Below are 20539 nucleotides of genomic sequence, written 5' to 3' on the forward strand. Positions count from 1 at the left end.
GATGAATAAAACAGACGTGATTCCTGATGTATCTTACAGGTTCTTTCTGCAGCCCAAGGATTTTTTGTAAGCACCATAACTATGGACATCTACCTGCACCTTAATTTTCCAGAGGTACCTTAAACTCAACAAATCCCCAAGTCTATTCCTTTCTCCCCCTCTCTTTATTATTTTAATAGGTACCACATAAAATACGCCATAGGCAACTGCATGGCCTCAGTTATTGGTCTATTTCACTTTTTAAATCTCTAAAATTTGACTGCTATTTTCCATCTCCACTGCCAGACAGCTAGTTTAGGGCTCACCTAGATTATTCAAAGCCTACAATTGCCTCTCCACTACCAATCTCCTCATATAACTCATTCTTCATAATTAAAATGATCCTTCAAAAAGGCACACCTGATTATGTCAACTCACCAAGTCCCATCGTGCTTAATATTCTTCAGAGGCTCCTCGTTGCCCTCAGTGAAAGCCCCAAACCCTTTAACATGACTTTCAAACCCCTCTGCTTGAAAAGGACCCTGCTCATTTCTCCAGCTCAGTATTTTACTACTACAACTTACATTCTATTCCAGACTCTATTCCAGCCAAACTGAACTTTTCAGGTCCTGGAACACATAGATGTTCTCTTTCATTTTTAGGCTTCTGTATATTTATTCTCTTTTCCTTTTCTCTTTTACCTGGTCCTATTTTTTATGAGTGAGAGAGATCACTTCCCTGACCAACAAAATTTGGGGTTAGATCCTTTCCTATGTGTTAATCCCTATCATAGCACTCATCATTCTCCAACAGAGTCTAAACACGTGAGGGAAGGGACTGTATTTTATCTTGTTCATGACAATATCTCCAGTGCCTCGCATAGAGTATAAATTTTTAAAATAAATTTAAATGATTAAGTCTCAACTCAAAGAGGAAGAAAAAAAAAGAAATTCATTTGAAAACTTTTTCAATTTTCTAATTTAATAGAAATAACCAAAACAATGTGGCTTTCAAACAAAGCTTTAAACTAATCTAATACAACTTCTACAACACATTCCAGAGCATTATAACAAGAAATATTTACAGGCAGCTAATGTATTAAATAACCATGAAAAGAAAATCTTGCTTTTATTACACACCAGCAAAAAACACAGGAACGGAACAATTAGAAACTGCAACCTTGTTTAAAAAAATTAAATATGATTATTTAGAGAATACAATACCACAGAAACAGCACTTTTTCTTTCAGAATCATATTGACGGGTAGTTAACTATGTGCAAAAATAATAGTAATTGTAATATTAGTAATAATAATAATGAGGGGAGAAGTGTTGAAATACTGGAAGCAAGGAACTAGTAAGGATGTAAATTTAACCCTTTCGTGTGTAGGTATGTCTACATAGAAAATCAACAGGCTTTCAGATTGCACAAATCTTTTTGTTATAGGCTTATATACATGTTTCACTGTGATTTAAAACATAGTTAATACCTACATTTTTCAGACCAGGAGCAGACATGCATTTCGTTCTTAAGATTGAAATTTAGGCCACACTTGAAAGGGAGTATTGCAGTGGCACTTACAAAATCATTTCAGTGCCTTCCCACATACAAATTTGGTGAATTTAAAAGAACAGCATTTTTAATTTTAAAGATCACTTGCTTTCTAGAAAAGGGCTAAACTTAATTTTGTACATTTTGTAGTTTGATCATAACAAATATATCCAAATTGACTTATTTTCGAAGATAATTTTGTGTCTCAGATACAATAAAAAATATATAAAAGACCACGAAGGCAAACACAAGGAACTAAATGGAAGAAATGTTATACATGCATTTTGACCAAGTAAAAGAAACCATTATATCCAAGAGTACATGTTGAAATCTGAAAGGTCTATGTAAACTGTGGCATATAAATTTTTTTCTTAAAAAAGTACCTTCAATTCTTTTACTCAAATGCCTACTTTTAAAAAAATATGCAACTTTCCCCAATTTTTAAAATAAAATGCCACAATATATTGTCATTAGCTCCAGCATACATTTAAATTCCTTAATTTTTAAAAGATAGACTGGGTGATATGCATACAAACTTTCCTATAAAATCACCATCCAGGAGAGAATTATGACATGCTATTAGGCAACAGACTTAAAGCAGTGTTATTGCTTTATCAAGGAGGAGATAACTGTGAGAGAAATAAAACATCCAGGTCTGGTATATGATCAAGCTGTAATACACCTTAAACCTTGGATCACCTCCAGCAGATTATTAATATATATGGTATAAGAATTCATGGTATGAATTAAGAACTTGATTGTTTTAACTAGGGAAGTTGGGGAGGCTGGATTTTATAAAACTACTCACTGATCCAAAGTTAAGTATGCAAATAAGCTGTGCTGACCTCAAGTAATGAGATTTTTATACTTCATGTGTTGTATGTGAGTGGGCATGGGTAAGGGACCTTAAAAGGCCAAGAGACAGGGGGCCACAGCATCTACTCCCATTTTGAATACTAAGAGACTGTTCAATAACGTATGGTAGGCCACAACCCAGGAGCATAGTCAGAAAACCTAAGTCTACTGGCTTATTAAAACTAATCACTAATAGTTACATGGCAGGATACCTGCTGAGGTAATTGGTACATCTATAATTTGCACACCATAAACCTTTTGCTTCTATTTAAAAGCATTATTTCTTTGGATTAACTAAAAATCTCAAAGTGTTACAACAAAAAATTAGAATTAACTAACTTTAAAATTTATTTAAAATTCCCTTATATAAGAATAGAAGTCAGAAAGTACCTTGTTGATTCCAAAAAGAATAATTTCAACAGTGGATTCAATGCCTTAACCTTTCTCTGTGGTAATGATTTGATGTTTCAATATAGAGCATGACCTACAATTTAACCATACTTTGGAACACATACATGCTTCACCTTGCAAAGCAATTCCTTCACTCGGTGCTAAAAAAAAGACAAATTTAAGCCAGAGGAACAGACTGAGGAACACTTTGTTCTTAGTGAAAATGAAAAATGAAGTGTGGTGAAAGTTTGCAAGCTTTTAAGGAAACATTTAACATCTACAAATCAAAAATACTGCCTTTTAAGAAAGAATACAACTGTAAGGGAGTATCAAAACAAACTGCCTTCAGGGATCAATATTCAATGTTTGCCTTTTTAAAACATAAATGAATAGGAAAACATGTAAGATATCTGAATATCAATTTAAATTTTTATACTTTTTTACAGTCATATTAGTGCTGAACAAATCAGCTTAGAAACACAATGATAAATGTGCAAGAAAAAAGCTTTAATGAAATCTAAAGTGAATACCTTCACTTAAACGTGGTTTGTTGCTAGCTATATAATTTAATAGTAATTCCTCAGCCATATGAACTACCTTCTGTTAACAGAAATGAAGCCTGTTAAATGCTGGCAATAAGTAGCTTTTTAAGAACTAATCTTAAATTAGAAGAAAACAAAAACCCAAAACATCATCTAACATGGAAATGTTTTGAATGAAACACATTACCATTTAAGGCCCCAAATATCAAGAAATAAATATTTACTTAAAATTTTTGTTTCTGCCCCCGTTGGTAGAACCTATTATCTAAGACTCGTGAAAAGGATTCATATGAAGAGCAAGCATAAAATATTAGAACTCAGTGGCTTGGCAAAATGAAGTTATACTGTTACTCATCACTTTCCAAAAATGTGCCCTTCGGTAAGTCTCCTGATAAACTGAAATCATGAATGTTGTGGGAAAGAGGAAAATGCACACAGATAAAGGCATTTTTAAACAATTTTCTCCTTTTTATAAGAAACCTGTTCTTAAGAACTTAAAATTTGAGTAAAATGATAAAACAGTTTGGTATATGTTTTGAAGTTTAACTTATAACGACACTGAAAAAGCAGCTAAAAGAAAGCCACAGAATGAAGTCAATAGCAATAATAAAACCAATATACCATCAGAAGGCTTGAATCATATTCATTTTTACCCCCGCCACTTGTTAAGAAAAGAAAAACAACCCAAAGAAATCTGTATAATAACTTCTTTAGAGCACTTTATTTGATTCAATACGCACTAAAAAATATTTACCTCTTAGACAATTATGTCAAATAATTTTTTCTGAGTAGTCTACTGTCTGAACTGTTCAAGCTGAATTTTTAAAAAGGCAAATGATTTGCCACAAATCTGCTGATGTCTGAAAAATATCTAATGGCAAGTCTTCTATTTTGGTCACTTTACATTCTAACATGTCCATACAAAAGTAGGACTAAAATTTTTAACTCAACAGAAGAGAAGCCTGTACACAGTCTAGAACACGCATCTTGGATCTGAGCATCACAAATGAAGAGAAGAAAAATGAAACAGAGCCAAGGTGGTTTATCTGCCTCGGGTGCTAAAATCAGAGTAGTAAAGGTGGGTTTACTCCAGTAACCATTCAAGTGGGGATTGATTGGCTCATTTTCAGGATATACTTACAGGTCTCTTCTACGTCCTTTAAGCCCCCAGTCCATGCAAATGTCCCACTTGGTGGACGGATGAGTACTCTAACCCCACCGGGTTTATTTCAATATTTTGATATTTTAATAATAAGCTGCTTCTGAAGATTTTCTGAGAAGTCTGTTCTCTATTAAAATAAGATAGAACCTCAAAATATGAATGTGAACATTAGAAATAGACAGCATATATTACAAATCCATTCTTGATAGGAACATTAGTAAGAATACATATTAGCTTAAAAAACAGGCTCAGCAAATGTTGCTGATCTGCCAGAAGTTTTAGTTCACTATTTACAAATAAGACAAAGTGAAATACAGAAAATTTTACACATTTGGTAGTTGACAGATTACTGTTTGCCAATAGTGGTCTATCAGAAAACCGATATGAAGGAAGACTGGATAAGAGCCAGCTGTCACCTTCTCAATCAAATTTTAAATGTACAGAAAACTAGATTAATTTTCAAACAAACATTCTACCTTTCACGGGAATAGCTATGATCAGATGATTTGATTTGGAAGTGCAATTCTGTGGAAGTGTCTTCTGGAAATGACTACTGTAAATGATCTGCTACTGAAAAGTTAACATATTTATTTCAGTAGAACATTAAAGTTGATTAAATGATGATCAATGGTCATGTTTCCTAGACTCTTAAGTATGAACAGAAAATAAACTACTGTTGAGTCCTTTAAACCAATATAAAACTAAGGCCCAACAGCATAAAAATGAGAGAAAATATAACAGCATGATGCAATGCACATCTGCACTGACATCAAAGTGGAATCTGAGCAACTTTGATTTTTAACTAGAAAATAAGCCAGTATGTATATGTGTGGAGGGGGAGGCATAAAAGTTGGTTTAATAATTGTGCACTCTACTCCAAAGAGACAATTTAACCAGTGACATGACCCTTAAGTACCTGAACACTCAGTATCCTGCACCAATCAATACCAAGTGATCATCAACACCTGCCCATTCTAACAATCAGAACCATTCTCTGTGGTAACAGAAATCTTCAAATCATTTTACTTTCACTTTTGTTTTTACTTTCAAAGTTGCAAATAGAGTCCTTCCCCCTTTCTTGACAAGAATGTGTTTTCTGTCCATTATTTCAATCTAATACTGTGTAAAAGCTATCAGCTTCTTCAAGGAGGTGCCCACTGTAGGCAGGATATTCCAGCAACACTTAAATAAAAGTTTTTCATTCTTTTCTTTTTTTAAACAATTGATTTAAGTTCATGTCATTTTACTTTATATGTACTGGTCTCTCATCTGACTTTAGGCGTTTTCTGCGGGGCTGTATAAAGTCTTCATCAGAGTCCTCAGTTACCTCACCATCATCCTCTTCCTGCTCAAACTCTGGCAAAGGTGCGAAGGTCCTGTCTGAGTAGATCTCTGTGAGTTTATCTTCAAAGTACAATGCAACTGCTTTCCCTGCCTGAGCTACTTCTGAATCAGCCTGCAAGCAAAAGATAGGAATATTCACCTATTGGTAATGCATATTCCTTCACCAAGTTTGCATGGTCTGAAAAGCTTACCTTCAAATTAATCTCTTGTGTTTCTGCATAAACTTGAACAACTTTCATCATCTAAAAAGGATACCAGAGTCAAAAAAAAAAAGGGAAATTATAATCCTTTCTAAAGTTATAAGACTGCATAGGATTGGCGACGAAAGTCAGCCATACTAGGAGGAACAAATTGCTATGACCAGATCAAGTGCTTTCTAAAATTATACAGAACATGGACCCCCTTTCTTAACAAAGCTATTACTAAAGCTACTGCAAAATTGTCTCAATTTCTGAATTAGTGAGGTCAACCTGAGTAGGAGTTGGTTTGAATACATCAATATATTTAAGAGAAAAATATTTGTGAAAAAAATGATATAAGAAATATTTTTTTAAAAACTGCCAAACTTTCAACAACCACTAAGTCAGAATTCTATCTGTATGGCAATTTGTTAATCATAATTTAGTTAACTATTATTAAAGCAGATAAAACGAGTCTTCTTCCTGGCAAATGTTAGCTATGGTTCATGAAAGTATACTTATTTGAAAATAATCTAACTGAATTAGAAAATAAGACAAGAAACTTGGGACTGTATTAATTTAACTTCGAGTGAGTAAGGTTTTACTATATTCTCTGTGGCACACTGCTATAAAGGTGACCAGAACTTGTCACCTAATAAGAAAATTTTTTTTTTTATTTTAAAAAGTCACCTAGATGCTTCCAGAGGCAACTATGAGTACACTTTAAATGATTCAATTTGATTTTTTAGTAACATTCATATGGCACCCAAATTTTATCAGCAATAAAGATTTTAGTAGTAGAAGATTTTGTGGATTCTCATCCATTTTCTTCTCTTATAATAATGAAAATATTCCTCAACAATAAGAGACTTGAGCTTCCCAAAGATAACAAAAATTTCCTTGAAGGAGGTAAATATCTATCACATTTCTTCTAAAGGTATGGATAGCTCATCTTTATTCTCAAAAAAAAACATAACCAAAGTTAATGAAAGTCACATTGCTGAGATCAGATAACTCAACATTATACACTCTGGGCTACTATTCAAGATGAGCCACGTGAGTTTATAATTTTAAGGTTCTACATTTATATGGTCAATAACAAAATCAAAGGACACTGGCACAAATGCCTTTCCTAAATGTACCCAAAATGTAGGCTTGTCTGTATTCATTTCCCACAAAATATACTTAACTACAGACTATCTTCTATACTTATCTCAACCCTCAACATGTACAGAAAGGGATATCCAATAATATTCTTAATTTATTACATTATATTTAAGTATATACTTCAAATTATACACAGTAAACTTTCTTCTTTGGAGCTGTGGACGCAATCAAATTTTACTTTTGACAGAACTGAAGCAGAATAAATTTAAAAAATCAACTTAGAAAAATCTCTTGGCAGGAAAAACAAAATCCAATAACCAAGTAAGCAAACAAATAAAAACTACTAATCCAAGACTCTATAGTTTGGAAGCTAACATACTTCATTAAACCTTTCACAGTTCTTGAAGATCAAACGAACATCAGCCACAAAGTCATCTGGGATTTGGTAGTGTTGGGAATGTTTTTTCTGAAGCTTCTTTTTCACGGTGGATAAATCCATAGGTTTCTTTATAATTTTATAGTAGTTTGGTATCTAAAGAAACAAGGATAGATAAAGATTCTCAAAAAAATGCCGAAGTGTTTAATTTGAAAATGCAAAGCATATTAATTTTAGAGAAAAACGTGTAGATTGAGCCAGCTGCATGCAAATTTTGAGTATAATGAATTGTACTTTAAATCTTCTGCCAGAAGCAGCACATCATGAAAATCAAATCATATTCAGAATATGTGGCAGTGTCCATGGTTAGTGAAGGACCCAAAGTTCTATCTTTAATAAGAAAATTTGGAAAAAAAAGCAATCAGCAAGGGTAGCCAACCAGTAGTGTTAAGGACAAATCTAGCCCATCAGAATTGTATGACTCCTGTTTTTTTTTAAAAAAGGGAAAAAGATTACAAAATGTATTGTTATTATTAGAGTATGGTATCTTTTAGAGGATAAAACCTTGTATCACAGAGAACTCTGGACATAGCAATAGAGGGGAAAAGACTGTAGTAACACAAGATATATTTTTATTAATCATTTAGGATTATACTTGGGAGTTCTGGCTGCAACTCTTGGCCAAAAATTTGTATCCTTGCAAAATAACTGAACATGGAGAAACTATTTAAATAGTTCATGAAAAGAAAACATTGGAAAGTAATCTTCTACTGTAAAGTCCCTAAACTTGAAGAACAGACAGACTTCCTGGTATCAGATGATTACTATCTGAACAAAACATCTTCCTTGTATCTAGACCTTTTGTACTTTAAAATCCATTCCTGAGCCTACCCAGTAAACAAATTACTATTCAATACTCTACAACAGGCCTGGTATTCAATATTATCTTAATTCAACAACTGACGGCAAGTAAATATGTGTTGCATATTCTTATCCCATTTATAAGGCACTGAGCATCCCTGATACTCCTTTTACTATGGAATTTTAGAGCCTTTACTCCTTACAAAAATCTCCTGTAAGATAAACAAAGGGCATTGGCTTGCAAATTTTCCCACAGTCTTCTCTTAATCTTGAATGTTCATAAAAGAGGCCTTATGAAGCAGAACCAGTGAGCAAGGTTCAACTTTACACTTTTATTCAAATTAATACTTATATAGAGTTATTTTCTCCCTAAGATATAGATCCTAGAATCAATCGTAGGACTGGAACCTTAGAAATAATTTAGTTCAATATTCCCACTGTACAGTTAAAAAAGTAGAGGCAGAAAATTACGTAATTTCCCCAGTTATAAGGCTGGTTAATGGCAGAACTAGGAAAAGTTAAGTCTTCTGATTCCTAGTTCAAGACTCTTTCCATTATACCTGTACCTGTATCCTTTATGTCCATTTTAAAAGTATTGGGTTGTAACATCTTATGGAAAAACCCAGATGAACTTTTTGGCCAACCCAATAAAAGAGGAAGTGGAAATTAAATTCATTAAGTTTTTATCACAGCAACAGTCTTTAAAAACAAACTGCAATTTTAACAAGTGAATCTCATAGCCATTTAGCCCTAATAACATCACAAGTACTTCTTATTACTCAGAAATTTTATCAGGTACTATGCTAAAACATTTTACACAGGTTATTGTACAGAATCCTTGAAATAACCCAATGAGGGAAGGAACAGTATTAGAAAAGAGAATTTGAGCACCTTGGTTGAGGAGATTATTCAAGCCTGAGTTTTAACATTAGCAGTCTACGGCCAGAGCCCATACTCTTAAGTATTATACTAAAACTTCTTCAACAGGAAGGTACTAAGGTAAACAACTCACCGAAGCAGGAACTGGCTCCTGGAATTCAATACTTAATTCATGGCAATAGAGGTAAAGCAGGAGACGTTCACATTTCTGGCCCAAGAAAAGAAAGGAAAACCCATGAAATGTTTTCCCTCTAAAAAGATATTCTTAAGAATGAGAATTTTATCAGTACAAAGTATTATTACAACACACTGAAGATAAGCCTCTTACATACTAGCTATCCAACTAAATATATACCCAAAGAAAACTACCTTGTTTTCTATTTAGGTTTGAGACTATGACTATCTTCTGTCCTACTTTAAGTGAACTTATCAAAGACAGAGTGCCTTTGTTCTTATCTGATAACTCAGGTAATTTACCTACTATTACCTCGTAACTATTTATACAAATAGAAAGGAGTCATTAAAGCAACATACAGCATTTTGTACAAGAATTTATGATTGTTGCTACTCATATTAATTCCCTGAGGCAGGCAAGACACATGCTATTCCCTTTCTTGAAAAGATTCTGCTCAGGCTCAAAATTAAGTAAAAACTGTCTGTGTCTTCTCAGTCCAATTCTAGAATTTTGTTATACAATCAGAAGTAAATTGATATGCATTTTTACATTTACAGTGTTTATATGCTTTAACTTCTTATTAATATCTGTTTGTATACTCTAAACACATACCTTCTCCTCAAAGAGAGTGGAAGATGGATTTTGCAAGTTTATACATTAGATCAAAGCCAAACATAACTGCAATGACCACAGAAGTATGTGAAAGATATTTTGTCTTTGGAGATCAGACTATAGACCAGATCAGCAGAAATCTGAGTGAAATGAGAGGATTTTGGATTTCATTCTTAATACGATGGGATGTTATCAGAAGATTTTAAGCAAGGAAGTGATAGACTTGTTTACATATTTAAAAAAGAACACTATGTACTGCGTAGAAAATGGACTGTAAGGGGGCAAGAGTAGAATCCGGGAGTTCAGCGAAGAGATATTACAATAGTGCAGATGAAAAACTATGATGGCTGTCTCAGAAGGTAATGGTGGAGGAAGTGAGAAAATGGTATTATAGTCATTCCTGATTCTTCTATTTCTAACAGATTTCTGGCTTGAGCAACAGAGATGACCGGTGGTACCATTTGATGATGGGAATTACTGAGAGAGGGATGCAGTTTTTTATGTCGTTATTTTCTTGCTTTTGCTTTTTAAAAAAATAAATAAATAAATAAATAAGTTTATTTATTTATTTATTTTTGTCCGCATTGGGTTTTCGTTACTGTGCGCGGGCTTTCTCTAGTTGTGGCGAGCAGGGGCTACTCTTTGTTTCGGTGCACAGGCTTCTCATTGGGGTGGCATGTCTTTGTTGCAGAGCACGGGCTCTAGGCATGTGGGCTTCAGTAGTTGTGGCTCACAGGCTCTAGAGTGCAGGTTCAGTAGTTGTGGCGCACGGGCTTAGTTGCTCCACAGCATGTGGGATTTCCCGGACCAGGGCTTGAACCCGTGTCCCCTGCACTGGCAGGTGGATTCTTAACCACTGCACCACCAGGGAAGTCCCCTGCTTTTGCTTTTTGAAGGAGAGGATTAGAAATCAAGATTTTGGCTGGGAAATGTTAAGTATGAGGAAGCTAGATATAAGAGCCTAGAGCTGAGGGCTACAGATACAGATTTCAGAAATTATGAACATACCATCAGATAATGAGATTAAAAAATGAAAATTTATCAGGTTATATGTATATTACACTGAAGAAAAAAAAAAAGATGTATAGCCACACAACTACAGAATCCCTAATAATAAATCAACTTATTTGACACTTACCCTTTGGTCCACGGGGCTTAACCCCTGTGCAGTTTTCCCCTTCTTACTATGTTGCAAATTATCACAATCATATTCAACTTCTGGTTTCCCAATATCTCTGCAAAATGTGCATATCCAGTCCCCACTAAAGAAGGAAATAGGCAATTAGTCCATGTAATTGTAACAAAACCCACTCTAGGGAAGCTAGTTCCCTAGAGGTAAGTCTCCAGTTTCTTTGTTTTCTTTCCTTTCCAGTTTTTGTGGAAAAGAGAGGTACTATTTTTGCCACATCTCATAAAGTGAAGTTATGTGATAAAAGCTTCCCCAAATGTTTCCATTCTTCAACTGATTACCTTCTGGAAAGCAATATAACCAACCCCACTATCTCTATTCAAAAGGGGTCTGTCTCTTCATAGCACAAAGCTGATGATCAGCACTTGCAGCGTAAGACCAATTCTCAATATCCCAGGTATGACCATGACAGTGACCTCATATGCATGAAGAAAGGAGTACACGATACAGTCCCTCAGGTATCTTGTACTGTTTTGGCATGTATAAAAGATGCCAAAAATATAACAATTACTTTTTCATGGCCAGTCTTTTAAATCTGCTCAGTCAATAGTTTTTTGTATCAGGATTTCTATCAAACCATAAACTCCAATTTGATTACTTCAAATGCATTCTCCCCTTTCTCTCCCCCATCATATATATATTCTAAGTCTAGGGATTATACTAAAACTGTGTCAACAGTTTCAATTCCTTCCAAAGCATCTGCCTTTGAGAGAAAGCTTTCAGTGGCAAAATTCTAACGTTCCAGCAGATGTTACTATCCAACGGAAACAAAAATATGAAAAGCCTTAATTTCAAGACCAAAATGCCAATGTTTTTTTCTAAAAGAGTAAAGAAAAAGAAGATCCTTAATACATCTGTGGCAAAGGACTACACCTTCTAAGATTTAGGTAAGAATTACAATGCTTCAGAAAAATATTCTGGCACTGTTCATATATCCACTACTTTTCTAATACTAAAGGCTGAATTTTTCAGAAAGGGTAGCATTAATCAACTAAAATCATTACTTCTCAGGAATCTGAGAAAAAATGTGAATCTTTCATCTATAGGCAGAAAGAAGCTGGGTTTTCCCAAGGACACTGGTTTACTTTCACTTAAAAAACCAGGGGGTTAGGGTAGGGGAAGAAGGAAGGCTTAAAGAAATAAGTATGATTCTACTATTTTATGGTCTCTGAAATCAATTGGAGACGAAATACCACGAACATAAATATGTTAAATGGAAGGGAAGAAAAAGAGCTCTTCTAATCCAAACTCTACTACTCGTAGATGCAGAAACTAATCCCTGAAAATCAGTGAACCATCCAAGCTAATTAAGTTAGTTCACTACAGAATTACAACCAGACTACAGGTATCGTAACCCAGCCCAGCACATTTGTTCTGCTGTATTAGCTGGAATCATCAGCTTGCACTGGATGCTCATCAATGAATGTTTTAATGCTTGAAATCAGACTTAGCCGCCAAGGGGGTCATATAGTCTGAGGACAATGCTCATATGTTGCCCCAATCTTTATCTTTACCGTACGATCTTCTCTTCTAAATAACGAATTCAGTAACTGTCCATTCCAAAGTTAATGACTAAAAGACATTCCAACTAGGAAAAGTTGAGAAAGTTGAGAAATCTGCACACTGTGCTTCAGGCAGGCACTACCAACTAACAGCTTCCAGTGGTCAACATGAAGCTATTCCTCAAAAAATTCAAGACATTAAAGGTATTTTTACAAAGTACTTGGTTTTTTTTCTTTAAAATGCCTTTCAAGAGCTTTCAAACATTAGAAAAGTAAGTTTTTGGTAAGATCCAATAGAGTTGCCTCAAACTGAATAGTATTCATAAATAAAGCCATTATTATAGACCCTATTAAAATTGATGGCAATAGATTAAAAAATTATCTTCAAGAGGAAATCAACTAAGTTTCTCAATACCCTAGTCTCTTGCACCTCATAATTTACAGGTTTATCTAATTTGCTTATATTAAGTATAAACTGAAGGCCAGGAAATAGTCTATTTTTTTTTTTTTAACATTAATGCACAACTTAGATCTTGGACATTTCTTCATTCAGCTGTTAATTTCTCTAGAAGGTAATGGAGTAATAGGCAGTCATTAAGAAGGCTATCTGCCCTGAATAATTTTGTTACTTCTTTAGCTTATAAAAATAAACAACAAAAAATCAGTTATTTCACTTGTACCTTGGAAAGCTAAGAAGTGTTGGAACATGACAAGTTAGATGAAAGACCTTTGGACATTTTTCACAGCACAAGAGATCCCCTCCATTTTGGCAGACAGCACACCAATCTTCATTTGGGTCATCATCTTTGCTGCTGCCATCTCCTCCAATCCTTGCCGACCTGTGCATGAGACTTCGAACTGGGGACTTTCCATTAACAAGGCTGTTGAGCCCTGACTGTTTGCAGCTTTCATTCACATCTGCAGGTTCAGTTTTCACGTGGTTTTCCAGGCCTGCTAATGCGTCCAACTCACTCTCTAGATGCAGGCTAGTTGAAAGAGGTGGTGTCAAGCTACTCTCAGGACTGCTCAACTAAAACAAAGCAAGGACAAATTCTTGAACAATCATTTAATCCATACTGTTTGCAGTGTGTGTGTGCATGCATGTGTGTCTCTGTGTGTTTAAAGTTTTGTCAACATGTATAAACAACATGATATACTGACATAACTTAAAATTATTTTGGAATTTACTATTATTTATTATAAAATTATTTGAAATCATATTAGTAACATAAAAGAATGAAAATAACCCCAAAGTTATTCAGGCATGTTAATGTATGATTTTAGGGAGCAATCTCTGTAATATTGGTTCACTTGGATAATAAAGGAATTAATTAAACTGTTAAGCACATTGATTGGGAAGTGAGCATAGGGTTATACTTTTCCTGTAGAGAGCTGACTATGATACACTATTTTTCACTCAACAATCTGTCTCATAGCTTTTTCTTCCCCTTTATATTGGGTTTTTTAACCATTTCTTTTAATTGAAGTATAGTTAATTCACAATGTTATGTTGGATACAGGTGTACAGCAAATTGATTCAGTTATATATATATATATGTGTGTGTATATATATGTGTGTATATATACACACACACACACTTTTTCAGATTCTTTTCCATTATAGCTTATTACAAGATATTGAATATAGTTCACTGTACTACACAGTAGGTCCTTATTGTCATATAGCTTTTGAAAAGCATTTTGAAATGTTCTTCTGCCCACTTATCATTCTACCAATATAGGAAGATTGTGACAATGTTAAATCTTTCACCACCATTTTGCACTGTTTTTGGGGGGTACTTTCCAAACCAAGTTCTGAGTGAAGAGATTATGTAGATCAGTACTCTCTAAATCTACATAGAGTTGAAATTTCTATGTGCCAACCATGTAGAAAATGAGACATAAGTGTAGGTAGGAAGAAAAAACCAAGATCAAAATTTCTAAATAAAGAGGGACTTGGGCCTTCCTTCATTCTATACTATAAATTTTATAAAATGTTCTACCTGAGGAATTCTAAAATGGTTAATAATTCATAAGCCAAAGGCAATCTTCTCATCACAAAACTCTGTGAGCATTAAACTTCTTTCATGTCAGCGGTCGTAATCCCGAGCTCACCAGTCCAGGGAAAATAGCCAAGGATTTTTGTGGCTTGAGTCTCAATGTGACTACTGAAATTATTAATAAATTTAGAACAAGCTAGAACCCAATTTAGAATCATGGCAAAAATAATGACCGATTACAAACTAAAATTTGAAACGAGTCCTTAATACAATTAAGTCTTTTCTCATCAATTACAGTTGACACTTAGATGAAAAAATTCAGTTAGAAAAAGAGATATCTGGGTTATACCACGCATAAAAATTCAGAAATGAATACAGGTCCACAGGACCACTAACCAGACTAATACATGCAGAGATGGAAGAATCAGTGAAGTGACCTCCTTAAATCCCTGACAGATTCCACTGGGAACTTACCATGCAGGCACTCCTCCTGCCATCCTCTGTCTTTTCCTGTTTCACAGCTCCTGAAAAGCTACATATTTCATCTTCAGTGCCAGGTTCTTGCTTGACCTTCACTTGATCAGACTTGAAACTAAGACTTGTCTTCTCAGCAGTTCTTCCTGACGACCCACAGCTAACAAAAACAACAAATAAAGGTCACATATGTTTGTCTGTATGGTGTACATAAAAACAATTATATGAAAAGTTTGTTAAGTTATATGAAATGTTCATTAAACTGAAAACAATTTATTAACTTTATAGCAGATAAGGATACTTCATAATGCAATTAAGAGGAGTGTATTATAAACTTAGCTTCAAATTTTTAAAAAACGTAGGTCAAACTTTCAGAGGACCTGAAAAATACATTTTATGGTCTGAGGCACTTATATTATATCATTTAAGGAATCTAGTAAACAATCATTTGTCTAGGCTATTAGTATAGTGATTGCTTCTCTCTATAATAAAAGAAGTTTAAATTCTTCTCTACCCCCAAACATCTGAAGGAAACCTCAATAACAGTGGTTCATGAAGTGTCCTCAAAGGAATCACTGTTTCAGCTTTTGAGTCCTTATCTGAATTAATGGGATAATAGGCTAAGAGGACAGGTACATGACTAATTGTTTCTATCTAGTCCACAAACCAAAACCACTGGCAAGAGAGTGAATAACTAAGACTGTATTACTGTCGAAAATGAAAACCTTTTTCACTCAATTTGTACTTTTCTTCTAAAAGTACTGATTATTTAAAGTATAATTTAAAAGCCAAGCAAGTATATAATATAGAACCAGTCTTCAAAATGCATATACACATATATATACAAATACAAAACATTCATATATCTGAAATAAAATCTTTCTTACATTGCACTAAATTATTCAAACTAAAGAATAAAAGTCAGTCGACATTTATTACATTTACCTTTAACACACACTCTTCCACACTACCATTTCTTTTTCTTAATTCTTTTTTTTTAAAAAAGATTTATTTATTATTTATTTATTTAATTTATTTTTGGCTTCCTTGGGTGTTAGCTGCGGTACACGGGATCTTTCGTTGTGGTGAGCGGGCTCTTCGTTGCGGTGCATGGGCTTCTCCCTAGTTGGGGCACGCAGGCTTCAGGACACGTGGGCTCTCTAGTTTGCAGCACACAGGCTCTCTAGTTGAAGCACACGAACTCAGTAGTTGCGGCACGCGGGCTTAGTTACCCCACGGCATGTGGGATCTTAGTTCCCTGACCAGGGATCAAACCCGCGTCCCCTGCATTGTAAGGCAGATTCTTTACCACTGGACCACCAGGGAAATCCCCCACACTACCATTTCTTAGCTCTCTGTCCACCAAAAAGGCGTAAGAAACCATGAACAATTCAGTAGCAGTGAGTGCCCCTAGTACCCAGAAGATTGTCTTGAAGCACCATTTCCCCACTAACATGACCAGGATTTCCTAGAGAAATCTCTGATTTCAGGCCTGAGGCAAGAAATGTAAAAGATGAACCTGGAACATTAGGACAGGAAACAAGAATGCTTTCAACAACTACTGGGGTTATAGCAAAAGAACTATGAAGCCAACTTGGAAAAGTTCTGATAGGACAAATATGGAACAATTTAAGCATCAATAAAAATAACAACTACAATTTTAGAACATATAAGGTATGTTTAAATATATAAGCCCATAAAGTTAATAACATTCATTGGTCACTGTTGGAGGGTGCTGGGAATCAACTCATTATTATAAAAATAGGTAAATAAAGAGAAAGAAACAATTTATTCTACCTTTCCCATAATCAAATAGCTGATGGCAGAAAATTTCTCTTTACAGAAGTATTCTAAACTAATAAACAAAGAAGGTATGATACCATAATTAAAATATCATTTTTAAACTAGTAAAAAAAAAAAAAAAAAAGAGCTAAGGCAATGATCATTAATGGGTGCTATCACAAAAAAAAAATCAACAAAAGTGACCAGACATTTTGTGACCCTGAAAGAAGTACACATCACCACAATGAAGTATTCTCCCTACCCCTTTCCCTCAAATCAAACCTGAATCTAATCAAATCTCCTGATCTAAATACCAATATAGAGAAAAAAACAGAAGGTAGTGTATTTAAATGACAAGATGGGGAAATGAGGAAAACTCTGTAAGAAAAACAATACATTTCTTCAACAAATACACTGAGTTTGACCTCAACATATGTGTTGATGGCAATGTATAGCAGCGCCTATCTGAATCTGATTCAAAGAAACAAAAAAAAAAAGCATTTATGAGAAAAACTGGGAAATCTGAACATTAACTAGAGCTCTACTGATGTTAGAGAGTTAGCTATTAAATTTTTTTTTTAGGTGTGATAATGGTTCCATAGTTATAAAACTTTTAAATCCTTACCTTTAAGTGATATTTACTGAAACAATCACAAGTAAAATGATAAAATGTCTGAGATTTATCTCAAAATAATTTAGAATGGGGGGAATGGGTAGGAGTATAGAAGAAATAAGACTGGCCATAACTTGATCATTGTTGAAGATGGGTGAAAAGTATACGGGAGTTCATTATAATAGTCTACTTTTTAGAATACGTATTTGAAATTTTTCTTGATAAAAAGAAAAAATAAAGCTATTAATAATGTAAATACTCACCTGCCTCGACTACCAGTACTAGAAGTACTAGGGGGTCTCACAGGTGTGTGAGAATTGGATAAACCTGAAAAATAATAAGTCAAAATGAATAACTATGCAGGTAAGAAAATTCAGAATTCTACCTACTAATTACAGAATTCAAGTATCATCATAAGGCAATTCAGCAATTCCTGGAAAATCAGCCCTTGTCTTAGTCTCTAAGTCAAGGATTTCATGTGTTATTGTTGGCAGCTATCAATCAGTTTCTCTCAGCTGAGCCCAGATACCATTCTCAGAATCCTCTCAGAGCAACACTATTCAATCAACGGAAACTACCGTATCAAGAGAAAGCTATTTGCCGTCCCACGCATTTGGTAAATATCTTACCTAGATTCCTATTAATTATTCTTCCTTTTAAAAGTCCTGGAATACTTATATTAAACCTCAAAAATAATATGATGCAAAAAATGTATTAATGATGCATCTCATGAAAAACCCACATTTAGAGTTGAACTACTCTTACTGTAGAAATAATGAGGTGGTATGTTTCAGTAAGAAACCATGAATATATCCCATAACCACTTCTGCACTGTCAATCTATTTGGAGATGCTTTAATCACTCATTCATGTAATAGGGTTAACAAAACTGGGATTCTGGAAGAGATCTATAGCTCAGGACCTGATGAGTCACATTTTAATAGTTGCCAGTAAATTTTAAGTTTTTAACTGCAAATTGAAAATTCACTTGCCCTTCCTCAATTCTTGCTTTTTAAACAAATTTTCAATTTTTTCATTATTTAACAAAGTGTTTTAAACTTGGATTTAAACCAAAGAATTCTTCAACTGACAACCTGTATTGTAAAACAGAAGACATAGAAATTAAATTCATCTACAAATCCAGCAAAAACATGAATACAACTGGGGGTTGAGGGAGGGGTACATTAGAGTTCTGAACAGTGTACACGACAGATATATATTATTATTTCAGTTCGCTGAAGCTTGCCCACAGTATTGAAAGAAAAATAATTAGAACAATCAGGAAAAAAAAAATGTTACTGTGATGGTTAAGTTTATGTCTCAACTTGGCTAGAGTATGGTACCTAGTTGTTTGGCCAGCAGCATCCAGATGCTGCTGCAATGGTATTTTTTAGATGTCACTGACATTTAAATCAGTAGACTCTGAGTAAAACATAATGAGGATGGGCCTCTAATTAGTTGAAGACCTTAAGAGAAAAGACTGAGGTCCCGAGAGCAAGAAGGAATTTTGCCTTGATTCAAGACTAGCATCAATTCTTCCCTGTGTCTCCACTCTGCTAACTGCCCTGCAGATTTCAGACTTGCCAGCCCTAACAATCAATTGGACCAACTAATTCCTTAACCTCTGTCTCCTCTCTCTCTCTCCACACACACCCCTCTCCTACTGGTGCCATTTCTCTGGAGAACCCTAATACATATACTGAGAGATACTTTTTTAAGGTGTTGAAGAAATGAGACAGTACCTCAGTTGACTTTACCTGATGATCCTGGTGATAGGGCAGAGGGTCCTGGGGAGGGATTCATGGTGCTTGTGGGCTGTGGGGGTAGGTGACTGCCTGAGATGTATCTACTTAGTAGATTATCTAAACTACTTGAACCAGCATCTTCCAACTAAAGAAAAAGAACAAAAAGATAAATTTGTTTTGATTAAAGCAGAGGAGAAGTTATTAATTTCATTAGTATAATCACTTATGCTCACAGTTTACTAATAAACAGATTACCTTATATCAAAATTGGCTTAATTGTTGCTTCCTTATGCTCCCTCGAGGACCCAAATAGTATATAGTTTATGTGAATACAGCTATAATTAATATGCTTCAATAAATGATTGGGAGCTCAAGACAAAACCCAATAACCCACTAAATCCTTCGTGTTTTACTATGAAAATACCTCTGACACACTCTTACATTTTTGCCTTTTTTCAAGGTTGATGCAGGATCCTGTTTTCAGCATCCTGCCCCTAGTATCAATATCCATGGTCCTGCCAGAATCATTCAACTAAACAGGTATCGAATCATGTCAGTACCTAATTTAAAAGCTTTGAAATGTCTGTATACTCAACAGAAAGCCTTTAGCCTGGGATATAAGTTCCCTTATTACACACAAAAAAGCCGGCAGTCAACAGGAAAACTGAGCCTTTTTCGCACTTTATATGCAGAAGGTTAAAGCCAGAGGAGCTCGCACTGTGACTGTGAGCTGGTTCCCAATTTGTATATCAGTCCCCTATTTTTAAACATCCCACCCACAATGAAGAACTGTGATGATGAAATGAGAAAATATTTATGTAAGAAATAGTAACAAACACTACTTAATTATGAAAATTACCTTAAGAAAAATTTTACACTATTCCATATCAGAGATAGTTAAACTATTCTTACTTAAGTGACTGCTAATCTTCTTGCTTACTGATCTACTTTTACCCACACCTGCCTCTTTTAATCTTCTACTAGAGGCAAGATTACTTTGTAGGCAAATCTACTTCTCATTCAAAACAGAAAACTGGGGGACTTCCCGAGTGGTCCAGTGGTTAAGAATCCGTCTTGCAATACAGAGGACACCAGTTCGATACCTGGTTGGGGAACTAAGATCCCACATGGCATGTGGCAACTAAGCCTGCGCACCGCAACTACAGAGCCCATGAGCTCTGGAGCCCGCGTGCCACAACTAGAGAGCCTGCGTGCTGCAACTA

At 34.7% G+C, this 20539-nt stretch overlaps 1 protein-coding gene across 2 annotated transcripts in view; it reads right to left on the reverse strand.

Annotated features, from left to right (window-relative positions):
* Positions 1-4488: 4488 nt before the first annotated feature.
* Positions 4489-20539, reverse strand: part of TRIM33 (tripartite motif containing 33) — a 161756-nt gene continuing 145705 nt past the window's right edge. Inside the window, exons 12-20 of one of the 2 annotated variants that reach the window (XM_068540554.1) lie at positions 19329-19461; positions 17836-17899; positions 15178-15337; positions 13384-13733; positions 11151-11274; positions 9359-9433; positions 7489-7641; positions 6015-6065; positions 4489-5935 (exon numbers count right to left, since the gene is read on the reverse strand). In XM_068540554.1, the coding sequence (XP_068396655.1) occupies positions 5723-5935; positions 6015-6065; positions 7489-7641; positions 9359-9433; positions 11151-11274; positions 13384-13733; positions 15178-15337; positions 17836-17899; positions 19329-19461 (1323 nt within the window). In that variant the 3' untranslated portion in view covers positions 4489-5722. The remainder of the gene's footprint in view (positions 5936-6014; positions 6066-7488; positions 7642-9358; positions 9434-11150; positions 11275-13383; positions 13734-15177; positions 15338-17835; positions 17900-19328; positions 19462-20539) is intronic. The other variant, XM_068540555.1, reaches the window with a different exon arrangement.

Source organism: Eschrichtius robustus, chromosome 3, assembly GCF_028021215.1.
Source record: "Eschrichtius robustus isolate mEscRob2 chromosome 3, mEscRob2.pri, whole genome shotgun sequence".
In the NCBI taxonomy this organism is placed as follows: Eukaryota; Metazoa; Chordata; class Mammalia; order Artiodactyla; family Eschrichtiidae; genus Eschrichtius; species Eschrichtius robustus.